At 42.4% G+C, this 14,765-nt stretch overlaps 1 protein-coding gene across 2 annotated transcripts in view; it reads left to right on the top strand.

Moving 5' to 3' along the window:
- The window catches only part of LOC135514328 (protein prune homolog 2-like), a 56,161-nt gene extending 47,109 nt beyond the window's left edge, over nucleotides 1–9,052 (top strand). For both annotated transcript variants that reach the window (XM_064937729.1, XM_064937730.1), the window contains 8 exons: nucleotides 174–377; nucleotides 745–924; nucleotides 1,657–1,756; nucleotides 1,922–2,053; nucleotides 3,023–3,109; nucleotides 5,995–6,093; nucleotides 7,276–7,317; nucleotides 8,640–9,052. In XM_064937729.1, the coding sequence (XP_064793801.1) occupies nucleotides 174–377; nucleotides 745–924; nucleotides 1,657–1,756; nucleotides 1,922–2,053; nucleotides 3,023–3,109; nucleotides 5,995–6,093; nucleotides 7,276–7,317; nucleotides 8,640–8,670 (875 nt within the window). In that variant the 3' untranslated portion in view covers nucleotides 8,671–9,052. The remainder of the gene's footprint in view (nucleotides 1–173; nucleotides 378–744; nucleotides 925–1,656; nucleotides 1,757–1,921; nucleotides 2,054–3,022; nucleotides 3,110–5,994; nucleotides 6,094–7,275; nucleotides 7,318–8,639) is intronic.
- The last annotated feature ends 5,713 nt before the right edge of the window (nucleotides 9,053–14,765 follow it).

Below are 14,765 nucleotides of genomic sequence, written 5' to 3'. Positions count from 1 at the left end.
TATCACTGTCTAAAGATGTTGCTATCTCTTCTCTCCACTAATGCTATTTATTGTAATGATGTCAATTGGGCTTGTATCACCGTTTGCTGATCATGAATTCAAGAACTTATGAGGAAATATTAATTTGCATACAGAGAGTCATATCCCTAACACATCGTGAACATTTACCTTAGATCCCCCTTCCTCTCTGGAGCTGAATGGGGCCAGTATCCCACCCAGGAAGAAGCTGGTGGCCCCGCCCATGAACGTGTCTCTGGACCGCAGCGAGGGATCCCTCCTCTCTGACGACGCCTTGGATACGGGCGACGATCTGGACATCAACGTGGACGAGCTGGACACACCTGACGAGGCCGACTCCCTGGAGTTCAACGGAATAGGTGAGACACACACACACACACATGCGTATACACACACACACATGCGTATACACACACGCACGAGCTCATTGTACACACACGATACAGACAGAGAGACTTAAACAACCACGGGCTCTACTCAAAGGAGGAATCAAAACGTGTTCAACAAAATGTGTTGGACACAATTCAATATATGAAAAGACACTTCCAGTCATTTGTTTGTAAATAAAAACAAACAATCGAGAAAGACTCACATACACTCACCCATACATGTCAAGCAAGGTGTGTTTGCATTTTGTTTTTATGAAGACTCTTCTAGCTGTATTCTTATGCTTCATCATGATGTGTGCGAGTTAGGCCATTAGCTATAGAATGATTTCACCAACAGGTGACCCCCAGGGGTCCAATCAGGAAGCAGACAGGGAGCCTAGCGAGGCTATCCCAGAATACAGTGCAGAGGAGGAGCGACAGGACGCCAAACTGTGGAGGACAGTCGTCATCGGGGAGCAGGAGCACCGCATCGACATGAAGTGTATTGAGTCTTACCAAAGAGTCATCTCTCATGGAGGTACACACACACACACACACACTCACTCCAAGTCGTATTGAAGTCAGTCAATTGAGGAAATAAACAGAAATGCCATTGAAAATTGCATCCATGGCCTCCCGAGTGGCGCAGTGGTCTAAGGTTGTGCCACTGGAGATCCTGGGTTCGGGTCCAGGCTCTGCCGCAGTTGGCCGCGACCGGGAGACCCACAATTGGCCCAGCGTCGTCCGGGTTAGGGGAGGGTTTGGTCGGCAGGGATGTCCTTGTCCCATCGTGCACTAGCGACTCCTGTGGCGGGCCGGGTGCAGTGCACGCTGACACTGTAGCCAGGTGTACGATGTTTCCTCCGACACATTGGTGCAGCTGGCTTCCGGGTTAAATGGGCATTGTGTCAAGAAGCAGTGTGGCTTGGTTGGGTTGTGATTCGGAGGACGCACGGCTCTCGACCTTCACCTCTCCCGAGTCCGTATGGGAGTTGCAGCGATGAGACAAGACTGAAAATACCAATTGGATACCACAAAACTGGGGAGTGAAAGGGGTAAAAAATATATTTTTAAATGGCATCCATTTTCAATGATTTCCCAATTTCCCAAAGCTATTAAGTTTTTGAATGTTCGCACTTCCTGAATTGAGTGACTTAAATTTGAATTGACCCCAACCCTGACACACATACACACTTTTGCATTGAATCTCCTGTGATTATTCAGTAGACACCTCCTCTTGATGAGCCCCCCGTCTCCTCCTTCTCCTCAGGTTACTATGGTGACCTGAATGCCATCATCGTGTTTGCAGCGTGCTTCCTACCGGACAGTAACTGTGATGATTATCATTACGTCATGGAGAACCTCTTCCTGTAAGTGCTATTGATTGTGATCAAGTCAGTAGATCCATAAGCATAGCATGTATCACGCATGTATCACGCATGTATTGTATCATCATGTATCAAAACGCACTCAACAGCATTGTGCTCGTGTGTGTGTGTGTGTGTGTGTGTGTGTGTGTGTGTGTGTGTGTTCAGGTATGTGATCAGCACTCTGGAACTCATGGTTGCTGAAGACTACATGATTGTGTATCTGAATGGAGCCACACCCCGCCGGAGGATGCCTGGAATAGGTTGGATGAAGAAGTGCTACCATATGATTGACAGGAGGTAACAAGTCACACACACACACTGTCCTTCTTGGGACCAAAATCCTATTTGACCTAATCCTAACCTTAAAGAGGTTGACCTAAAATCCAGAAACTCCCAAGTAATTCCATACATTGAAACTACTGCTGCGTTTGCCCTCTCCCACTTCCTGTCCCTGTAGTGCTGTTCTGAAACAGCTGCAAAAACAGGTCACGTGACTTGTGACGTTGCTGGATGCAGGCCTCACTATGCTCCGTTGCCAGTGAATCCATGATTCTGAAATCTGGGAAGTTTGGACAAATTCATTGTTTTACTGAAAATTTACGGCCAAAAGAGCTATTTTTGATGAAAGTACTATTTGGATGAAAGTACAGTTTGGAGTTAGGAAATGTGTACTTTTCCACCTAAAACATTTGCGATTATTTGATATAATTATTTTATGTAGCCAACTGCCACAGCAGTGGAGATGGGTAGCAACTGTGCGTGTGCGCAGATGCACGTCTTATTCGGAGGAGAAGTGAAAACAGCATTACACATTAGTTATACAAAGTAAGCAACAACTTACTGTATGTCTGACGATGAAATACTTGCGATGAAGAAAACTACTGGGGTGCCGATGTCGTCGAACCGTATTTATTTGAGAATTCAGAAGAAGAATTTTGACAAAATAAGCTTCAGATGGTCGCCGCCATCGAGCCACCAAAGCCGCAGCAGTTGTTTCATTGTATGGAATCACTCAGGAGTTTCTGGATATTGGGTAAACCCCAGAAACCTAACCCGAATCCATAATTCTAACTCTAAACCTAACACCTAAAATAGCCTTTTTTCCTTGTGGGGATCCATGTTTTACAATCCTTGTGAGGACTTCTGGTCCCCACAAGGATAGTAAAACCAAACATACACACACACACACACACATACAGTACGTACAGACTCATGCTTCAATTCTCACTAACTCTTGTTTTCTTTTGTTTTCATGTCTCATGTCAGGCTCAGGAAGAATCTGAAATCCTTTATCATTGTCCATCCGTCTTGGTTTATCCGAACAGTGTTGGGAATCATCAGACCCTTCATAAGGTGCTTTCTCACACATTTATTTGTCTTTTATTTAACCAGGGAGTCATACTAAGACCAATGTCTCTTTTACAGAAGAGCCCTGAATTTATGGAAATTAGCAAAATACAAAACATCGAATATGAAATGCAAACAGAAACTAAACACATTCATTAGTAATAAGGTCCTCAATTAGGAATCTGAATTGCCCTAGAGGCACAGACATCTAATATAAGAGAATTTTGAAGATTGTTCCACAAATACAGTGCAAAAAAACTAAAAGCTGATTTACATAACTCTGTAGAGACCGAAGGAATTTCCAGAGTTAACCATCCCTGAGACCGGGTGTGGTAACTTATACAGTGGGGAGAACAAGTATTTGATACACTGCCGATTTTGTAGGTTTTCCTACTTACAAAGCATGTAGAGGTCTGTAATTTTTATCAAAATCCAGAAAATCACATTGTATGATTTGTAAGTAATTAATTTGCATTTTATATACTTATGACATAAGTATTTGATCACCTAAGGATCTCTCTGTACTTTGCTCCGTTCATCTTTCCCTCGATCCTGACTATTCTCCCAGTCCCTGCCGCTGAAAAACATCCCCACAGCATGATGCTGCCACCACCATGCTTCACTGTAGGAATGGTGCGAGGTTTTCTCCAGACGTTATGCATGGCATTCAGGCCAAAGAGTTCTATCTTGGTTTCATCACACCAGAGATTCTTGTTTCTCATAGTCCGAGAGTCCTTTAGGTGCCTTTTGGCAAACTCCAAGCAGGCTGTCATGTGCCTTTTACTGAGGAGTGGCTTATATTAGATGGCTTATATTAGAGAGGAAAGCAGATGTTTTAAGTGTCCCCAAACTATTGTGATTTCTTTGTTTGTTTATTTGCGTTGTTTGTAACTTGCTTTTTTACTTATTTTGTACATAATGTTGCCTCTACCGTCTCTTATGACCAAAAATAACTTCTAGACATCAGGATTGCGATTACTCACCACAGACTGGCAGTATCCTTTTTTCCTTTAACGAGTCTGACAAGCCCGACGCGAACGATATACTACTTTCTCGGGAACAGGCCCAGATCCCTGCAATTTGCGTGAAGAGGAGGCGGAGAAAAAGGGGCCAAAGGGTGGGTTGCCTTCTGAGAATTCGTAGGCGTACACCCCCACTTCCCTCCATTCTACTAGCAAACGTGTAATCTTTTGAGAATAAAATCAATGAGCTATGTGGAAGGTTAAACTACCAACGGGACATTAAAACAGTAACATCTTATGCTTCAAGGAGTCGTGGCTGAATGACGACACTATCAACGTACAGCTGGCTGGTTACACGCTATACCGGCAGGATAGGACAGAGGCCCCTGGTAAGACAAGAGGCAGCGGACTCTGTATTTTTGTAAATAACAGCTGGTGCACAATATCTAAGGAAGTCTCAAGCTATTGCTCGCCTGAGGTAGAGTATCTCATGATAAGCTGTAGACCACACTACCCACCTAGAGTTTTCATCTGTATTTTTTGTAGCTGTTTACATATTATCGCAGTCAGAGGCTGGCACTAAGACAGCATTGAATGAGCTGTATTCCGCCATAAGCAAACAAGAAAACACTCACCCAGTGGTGGCGCTCCTAGTAGCCGGGGACTTTATTGCAGGGAAACTTATATCCGTTTTACCAAATTACTATCAGGATGTTAAATGTGCAACCAGAGGGAAAAAACTTTGGATTAACTATACTCCACACACAGAAACACATACAAAGCTCTCCCTCGCCAACCATTTGGCAAATCTGACCATAATTCTATCCTCCTGATTCCTGTTTACAAGCAAAAATTAAAGCAGGAAGCACCAGTGACTAGATCAATTAAAAAAGTGGTCAAATGAATCAGATCCGAAGCTACAGGACTGTTTTGCTATCACAGACTGGAAAATGTTCCGGAATTCCTCTGATGGCATTGAAGAGTACACCACATCAGTCATTGGCTTCATCAATAAGTGCATTGTTGACGTCGTCCCCACAGTGACTGTATGTACATACCCCATGTACATACTGCTGCTCTTTAATTACTTGTTACTTTTATCTCTTATTCTTGTCCGTATTTTTTGAAACAGCATTGTTGGTTGGGGGGTTCATAAGTAAGCATTTTACTGAAAGGTATTGTTGGAAAGGTACCTGTTGTATTTGGCGCATGTAACTAATAAGATTTGATTTGTCTGGCCACTTTTCCATAAAGCCCTGATTTGTGGAGTGCTGCAGAGATGTTTGTCCTTATGGAAGGTTCTCCCATCTCCACAGAGGAACTCTAGAGCTCTGTCAGAGTGACAATTGGGTTCTTGGTCACCTCCCTGACCAAGGCCCTTCTGCCCCGATTGCTCAGTTTGGCTGGGCGGCCAGCTCTAGGAAGAGTCTTGGTGGTTCAAAACTTCTTCCATTTAAGAATGATGGACACTGTGTTCTTGGGGACCTTCAATGATGCAGAAATGTTTTGGTACCCTTCCCTAGATCTCCAATCAAGTTGTAGAAACCTCTCAAGGGTGATCATTTGGAAACAGGATGCACCGGAGCTCAATTTCGAGTCTCATAGCAAAGGGTCTGAATTCTTGTAAATAAAGTATTTCTATTTTTTGTCTAAAAAACTGTTTTCGCTTTGTCATTATGTGTAGATTGACGAGAAGAAAAAACATTTAATCAATTTTAGAACAAGGCTGTAACGCAACAACATGTGGAAGTCAAGGGGTCTGAATACTTTCCAAATGCACTGTATAACAAGTAATAATGCATTTGATCAACCTGTCAGCGTTAAGTGTTCTATCATGTCTTTGTTTTTGCCCCCCCCACCCCCATTCTATGCCACCTCTCCACCTTTCTCACAACTTCTCTCTCTCTGTCTCTCTGTCTCTCTCTGCAGTTCTAAGTTCAGCAGTAAGATAAAGTATGTGAACAGCCTGGCGGAGCTACGACAGCTAATTCCAATGGAGTATGTGCACATCCCTGAGAGCATTATCAAGTGAGTGAGTGTGAAGATATTGTGAGCATGAAGATAAAGTAACAACTCACACACACATGGAACGAGAGTGGAATGGAGTTCCACCACTTTAGCTCTGGAAACGGTATGATCAGACGACTAGATTTCTGTAAAATGTATCTTACAAAGTAGCCAATTTGGGGGTTAAACTTTACAGCACTTGACACATTGCATGTGCATAAGATCACACTGACATTCTGTAATACAACATTTTAAAAAGTGACAATGTTTAGATCCACACAGGTACAAAACATTGTCGCTGTTAAAAGGTGGTATGAGGAGCATAATAGTGTGGTGTGGGCCTTTTTGGGGGGAACCATAAAATGACTGTAAAATGTTGCACTACTGGCTGTTATTGAGGGGGATAGACTGAGGGGACATTCATTCCAGATCATGGATAGCCATCCTCGGCCCATGCCAGGGGACAGATGCTGATTTGAAAGGAAAATAACTAAATCCAGCATGACATCGTCTTCCAATTTGCTAATCCCTGTTTTAGATCAACTTGCCATGTTGTCATTGTAACTAAGAATTTGTCCTTAAAGGAATATTTCAGTATTTTGGCAATGAAGCACATCATCTAATTTCCCAGAGTCATATGGACTGGTGGATACCATTTTTATACTTCTGTGCCCAGTTTGAAGGAAGTTGCTAACTAGTATATACCATAGACCTCCAGTCATTGCACTAACACTAGTTAGCACTGGCTCACAAAGCTACCTCTAACTTCCTTCATGCTGGAAGCAGAGACATAAAAATGGTATCCATCAGTTCATCTGACTCTGAGGAAGTAGATAAATCCCCGAAGCAACCCTTTACACTCATTGTTAAATAAAGCTTCATTAAAAATAGTCAGACAGATGGAAGGAAATGATTGGCTGAGAGCAACAAGAATGCATGTATAGACTAAAGGCCTTTGGATGATTTCTCATTGACGTGTAGAGAGTCAAAGGAGACCTGCTGTATCCTCTGTAACCTGGACACTGTGTAATTGGAGACATGTGAAAGACAGAATAGAGCTGAGACATAATAACCCTGTGGATGTTCCTGTGCTGAGTTGAGGGAAACCGAGCCATAGTGATGGTTTGGGAGGGAGGATGAATCCTCTGTGTTGTGTCCACTCACTAACTGTACCCCTCCTGCCTTTCTCTACTCCCGTCTAAGGTACGAAGAGGAGAGGGGTATACAGACATTTGCATGTATGAGGTAAACTCAAAAGGTCTGCCTGTGTTGGTTGAGTTCCCTTACCCCCCCGTGTATTTTCAGACTGTTCCTTCCTCCTGGCACTAACACCCCTCCCCCCTACGCCCAGGCTGATTTAATCCGATGACCTCACCCACGGTCTGTGTGATATGTAAGAATGTGTCCTGTCTGTCCTGTCCTGTGATTGGTTGTTTCTGATCTCTGCATGAGGTATTTTTTTCTCTCTATTTGATGATCAACTTGTTTGACCTCTTCGGGACTCCTTCACCCATAATCCACCCCAACTGACCGTAAACCCCTGCCTACAGTTTGGTGCGTTGAAAAGTTAGGTCGCAGCACAGTGTTGTCGCAAAGCGTGGGTAACTGCACCGGTGGTGTTTTCTAAGTGTGGGAACATGTTATGTTTTAATATCCCAATGTGAATTCAATAAATACTCAACAATGTTTTAAGATGAATTAATTTAATGCAACTTTTATCAAACTTACTCGACAAACATGCAATTGTACTTGCTGCCACAAGGAACTCGCCTTCATCCCGGCACAGGTGCCAAAAAACTTTTCAGCGGGCACAACTGTATCTTTTTAGCATTCTCTGTTCCCTTCCTAACCCTCTTAACCCCTTATAGCCCAGGATGAGCTGAACTAGCTGCATGCGTACTGACAGTGCGCTTTACCCCTTGGTGTGATTCACATCCTTTACTAACCCTTAACCCTTAACCTTTGACACTGATCAAGACAGGACGAAGAATTTCTGTTGTATGTATCATACATTAACAGTAAATGTATTTAGGTCTAAGCCTTTTTCCATCTAAGGTTAGAGCACTATTATATTATCCCCTCAGCCAGCTCACGAGACTTGAGCCCTAATGTCAATGTTATCTAACACTAAAGGCTCAACTGGAACAAGGAACAAGCTACAAGCTAAATCATTTGCATGTGAGGAATTCCTTGAAGGCATAGTCTCTGACGCTCTCACACGGATCCCCTTGAAGCTCCCTCTTATAACCAATGACAACATATCCCTCTTGACATTTCTAAATCTTTCTTCATAGAGTAACATTCTCACACTTTCACAAAACACTATGCCCATACTATAGTAATTTACCAGACACTCTTATCCAGAGCGACTTACAGGAACAATTATGGTAAAGTGCCTTGCTCAAGGGCACATCAACAGATGTTTAACCTTAGTCGACTCGGGTAACCTCTCGGTAACCTCTTGGTTACTGGCACACTACAGTTAACCGCTAGGCTACCTGCCGCCTAGTCTAATGAAGATACTCTCTCTTCCCACCCCCCCCACCCCCTCTCTCTCTTTCTCACAGAGTGGATAAGAGAGTGAATTCCGGTGTTTGATTATTCCTTGGTGCCTGCTATCCGTTTGGCCCTTGACGTATGACCCTGCGGTTTAGAGTAGACCACATTGTCCTGCCTTCACACACCTGTGGTGAAGAGAAGGGGCTATTCTACCATGTATGATACCTTATTAGTCTGTCCCCTCAAGAAAGAGGCACAGAAGCAAGAACCCAGAAGGTCCCCAAGTTATGATTTCTTCGCAGGCAGTGTTCAACACAACATATAACGCATAAACTGTAACTTTTGGCAGCGAGTAAGCATGAGTATTTAAAGGGGAACTGACATATATTTTGGGAAGTAATGGGGATTGAGAGTTTTTGAAAGAAATTGGATTTCATTTAAAGAAACATGCTTTCGAAATGTAATAAATTGTTTAAAACCAGTCAATCACTAAGTTATTTCTAATGACATACAGTTGGGGGCAAAAAACATGTTATTTTTCTAAATGATTTTGCTGCAGCAACGATACATCGTTAATTTGACAAACTCTCTCAGGGTGGCAGCAAGTTTATTAACTATCATCTGTCAATTTAATATATTTAAGAAAACTATCAATACCAACACCCTATTTACAAATCACATTGTGGTTTTACTTTCCTTGTTAAATAAACGATCAGAATATGAAGGTAAGACAGGAAATCACCAGGAAATGTAAAAGTTTGATAGAACCTCCTGGGTTATTTATCCAAAAGAAAACATATCTAGGATGACATTAAGAAGGATAAGACAGAGATGGCGCCATAAAAGTTTTGATTTGGTTCCCAATGCAGATGTACTTCCTGATGACTTGAGATTCATGACATCACTGTTGTATCCTTCTTTATCTCATTCTAACTTTGTATCACATTTCAGAGGATACAAATGATTTTATTTTGTGTATTTCTGCCAGTCTACGATACTCCTCCAGACATCTGATAGCAATGGGGTCCGTGTCTGTGTCCTGCTCTGTTCCTTGAATTTTGCCATCAACAACCTGCCGCAACATCTTCCAGCAGACCTTCTTACCTCTGGCCATGGACTCTGACTGCATGATGTTTCTCCTAGCCAGTGCCTGCAAGCTGCGCACAATCTCCTGGTTGGTCTTGATGGGGAAGTCCTGGCCACAGAGGTTGATTAAATACTTCCAGTGAGGGCTATCCCTGTACAGATCACCAGTACAATGGATGTCAGCGTGGACTCAACTCCAGCTTGGGTACACCACACTTTAACGGATGGCTGGCCAAAGAAACTGTGTCAAAGCAGGACGTGATAGCTATGACAAAGGCAAGAACGGACACTTTGGCCTTCTAGTCCACGTGGATGCAGTACATGTTTTGGGGGGCGAGCAGTCTCTCGAAGTTCAACTTGTGGTGGACGACCAGCGAGAAGGCCAAATGGAAGTGCTCCTCCTCAAGATTTACGGGGATCTCCAGGTACCCCTGGTCAGCTCCAGGTACAGTAGTGTTTGTCCGGGAACTGCGTGCTGTTGAGGAAGCTGCGTGTAATTGACAGGACCTTGGCATGTTCGATGTCCATCATGGCTCCTTGCAGGGTGGTGCTGCAGTCACTGTCGTCCTGCGGAATGTGGTTCTGCATCTGAGTACTGCAGCCAGCTCTAGCCATTGTTGTACAGGTTCACCTGAACAGAACCGATCTGGGTAAGCATCCAGATACCAATGGATACCAGCATCGCACTGAGCAGCAACTTTGAGAGTCTCCTCAATGCCATCTAAGAAGGGGCAATGTAATGACGATTTGTACCGGGTGGTTTTTAATATCACTATTGCAGGCTATCTAGTGAAGTTACCTTAATTAACATGTCTTTATTCAGTGTGAGTGTCAAACGACATCAGTTCTCCAAGTTGATATTCCGGGATGTCATTGTGGTTTAAACTGTAAATGTGGCATGCCACTATTCTGCCTGAGTTTATAATCCCAGTCCCGCTGAGTGCCAAAGAACTATGGAAAAATAGAGAAAGAACACTTGAGCACTTCCTAATTTACATTTGTAGCAATGAAAATGTACACAAATTAGTTATAGGCAGGCCAATCATCATAACCCTTTTACTGTCTCTTTTTGAAAAATATGTTTCATCTTAAATTCCTATTACTAACAACTCAAGAATTTACAATATTTTGGAAATTACAGAGGCGGTTGAAAAGTCTAGAGGAGGGCCTCCCGGGTGGTGCAGTGGTTAAGGGAGTTGCACTGCAGCGCCAGCTGTGCCACCAAATCCTTCTCTCATCGCGCACCAGCGTCTCCTGTGGCGGGCCGGGAGCAGTGCGCGCCAACCAAGGTTGCCAGGTGCACGGTGTTTCCCCCGACACATTGGTGCGGCTGGCTTCCGGGTTGGATGGCGCTGTATTAAGAAGCAGTGCGGCTTGGTTGGGTTGTGTATCCGAGGACGCATGACTTTCAACCTTCGTCTCTCCCGAGCCCGTACAGGAGTTGTAGCGATGAGACAAGATAGTAGCTACTAAACAATTGGATACCACGAAATTGGGGAGAAAAAGGGGTAAAATTCATTAAAAAAAAATTTTTTTTAAAGAAGAGTCAAGAGGGCTTTTGTAACTCTTGCTAAATGGGGATGGGGTGTCAAGAGTTGAACAAATTATGGTAATTGTTTGTCCAAACATGAATATTTAAATACATTGAAATGAATGTTTCCAGGCGGTGTGTAGTACAACATAACACAAAATAGTTTTCTAAAATTTCAAATGATCCATGTTCCAACTACCTTTTGACACAACATATGACAAAATCCATTTTTTAAAATAACCATTATAGGCATTATTTTATTGACGATCTTTTGTGTGAATATCAATTAATTGATCACAAGAGGCATTTATGATGCATTGTTGTGTGCTGTCAACAATGCAATCACATTTGTCACCAAAATAAGGATTGTTTATAAAAAAATAAATACTTATTAACATTAACAATAACTGCCTGGTTGAATACATTTTTACAAAATGATTGCTTTTTAGCCTTTAAACATTTTACTTTACTACCACCTACACTTCAAGGTCTCTGCTAACAGGAATTGTGCAATATTTATCCATGACCAAGTGAATTCCTGCCTTTTTATCCCATATCTCCTTTGGTGACTGGTTTTGAGTTTTCTTACCGCTCTCTGAGTGGGCAACTTACCATAACACTGAACTGCAGCAACCCAAAAGTATACAAATGATGTAAATTGATGCAGGAGGCCTGGGGAAGATGAACCAATCAAGTTTAAGTGTATTTCTTTTGTTCATATTCATTTCTAAATTCACTGTCAAAACTTGTTTAAAGGGATAATCTTTATTTTGTTCTGCTGTGAACTAAACACATACAGTACCTAACTACGTTTAAAGGTCTGGTTGCAAGTTCTGTTGTTAACTAGTTGTGCACATAAAGTATTTCACAACATATTCAACAATGAAGCAATTTGTCAAATATAATATACTTTATTTTTTACGATTACACAAATTAGAAATTACAATTGCGGTCAAATAGATTGACCGGATATTTGAAGAATTGTGACGTGGCCTGCACACTGTTGTAAAAATAAAATTCAAATTAGGTGGGGCACTTTTCTGGGTAAAGTTCTAATTTAACTGTCTAATCTTCATCGGTTACTGATGGTGTAATCTGTTTGGAGCCTTCTGTCATAACAGACCTCCATGCAGTTGTAAGTACTCTTAATAGTCCACAGATTTGTCATAATGGGTTAGAGTAGAACACCAAAATTGTTATTTTTCATTACAGGAGGATGATGAAGACAGCTTGTCAGCCATAATAAAACTTGCACCTTTTTCTCTAACAGAGCAATGCTGGAAATTACAGTGAGGAAGAGGGTCCATCCACCGTGACAGCACAACTTACCTAAGATGTTCAGCTTTGGAACCATGACTTACAATGATACTAAGTAGACCTGGCACTGTGAAATTCAATGTAATATGTTGTCCTATATCTCCCCGTGAAAAAGGTGTACTTAAAGAAACAAATTGAAAAATGTCATTTTGAAATTGACCACAAGGCTGCAGATGCTAAAAATACAACTGCTGGGACATCAGTTCAAGGTGGGTGAGGTGCCCACAGGTGGATGACTTTACTTGTTTGAACAACATAAAAAATATTAACTACTGCATTTGTACTTGCAGGAAAAAAAGAATATTTCATAATAAGAAAGGCATATTGTCTTTGACACTGCGGAGGTGATGGGTCAATCAGAAATGGTAGCATGTTGTCTCTTCCATCTCATGCATCAGCAGGGTGGTCAGGCTCATTCACTGGTTGAGTATGACATTGTTCTGTTCCAATTGTGGCAATGTTGTGGAGAATCACACATTCCACAATAATGTCAAATGCTTATTCAGGGGTGGCCCTGAGCCTACGAAGGCACTGGAACCAGGCCTTGAGCATCCCAATGGTCATCTCTACCCTGACTCATGTCCTGCAGTGAGCCAAGTTATAAAGTTGCTGTGGGCCGGGCTCAGGGTAAGGGGTCAACAAATAGGGCTGGCAGGGGTACTCAAAGCTTTATACTAAATTAATTGTTGCTTTGACTGATATCTGCAATTATGTGGAATTCTTTGAGTCTTGTGGGTCTGTGACTTGGACACCACAAAAGTGTACAGTGAACGTTTCAGCGCAAGAGACATTTCTGACAGCGCGACAGACTGTTGCCTTGGAAATATGCTCAGCGTCACCGATGTTATATAGAAAACTAAGTGCAACACAAAGAATCTGTTCAGGACTGGGAGCATGTCCACGACGTTTCATGTGAATGATATGAGGGCTGAGAATATTGTTCAGATGAATGATTGATTGTGCAGAAACACTCAAACAGATAATCAGAGAATGATAAAACATCCAAGCGGTGTCTGATCATCCTCTGCTGAAGGAGCTTTCTGTGAAGCATGTGTGCTTCTATGTCAACTGGCTCTTCAAGAAAAGGACATGCCATGTCTGACACCTCCTTCAGGCTTCAGCTAAAGAGGAGAAACTCAGGGTTAGTTGAAAACCTGCCAGGGAGCAGGTTAACTTCATGGAGTATGTTGCCATAGTAACTGACTCAGAGTTAAGCTGAACTGGCTTTGTGAAACCGAAAATCCAGAGTTTCCTTCAACTCTGAGTCAATTGACTTGAGTTTTCACTAAACCCACTTTCTGAAACAGGGCCCTGGTCAGTCTGTCATGGAAAGAGCAGGTGTTCATAATGTTTTGTACACTCAGTGTATAGATGCTCTATGTAAATAGAAATAGGCCTATGCCAGTGATAGGAAACCCTGTTCCTGGAGAGCCACAGGGAATGCAGGATTTTGCTTTAATGGACCAAGACCAGGTGTGTTGAGTTTAGTCAATCATTGAACTGACCACCTGAGCTAATTGATCAGTTCAGTGACTAAATTCAACACACCTGGTCTTCCAGGTCAGTTGAAGCAAAATCAGGCATACCTTGCAGCTCTCCAGGAACTGGGTTGCCTACCCCTGGTCTACACAATTTCATTCAGAGGATTAGGTGCATTCATTCGTTTGACAGCGTCATCTAGTGGCATATGAGTAGGACCTTGTAGTTTATTACTCGGTGAATAATTGATGTAGAAAATGGACGTGAAATTAGTAATCCTATTGTCCTGAATACGTTTTTTTTTTTTGTAAACTGAAGGTAACAGAGTCCTCTCCAAGTAGGAGAAATCCTGGACATTAAATCATTTCAACTTCGTCATACTGTGCCTCAATAACATTGTCGACCTTTGAGACCAAGCACTTGTGGAGTTGCATAGAGGTAAAGAGGCGGAGGCTACGTAATGGATGAGAGCAGTCATTGGAAGAGAGCCTTGGGGTGGGTACGAGGTCAGTTAGCTTACAAAGTACAGGTCGTCATTGGTTACCACAGCCATCTTCTTAAATTGTGATTTTAAACCTCACCACACTGCTAACCTTAAAGTAAGACCAAAACGCTAACTTTGGCTGTGGTAACATGCAGCTCTCCAATGCAAATGCTAATGGATAGCCTAAATAAATAGCCTGGTCTCATAGACTAGACGTAACATAATAAATGTAATTCCGGACCTCTAGATTAGTTTGATATGGTATGTTTGGTATGATTACATAGACAGATGGTTACT

Source organism: Oncorhynchus masou, chromosome 25 (assembly GCF_036934945.1).
Source record: "Oncorhynchus masou masou isolate Uvic2021 chromosome 25, UVic_Omas_1.1, whole genome shotgun sequence".
Taxonomy (NCBI): domain Eukaryota; kingdom Metazoa; phylum Chordata; class Actinopteri; order Salmoniformes; family Salmonidae; genus Oncorhynchus; species Oncorhynchus masou.
This window is presented reverse-complemented; position numbering and strand designations above follow the sequence as displayed.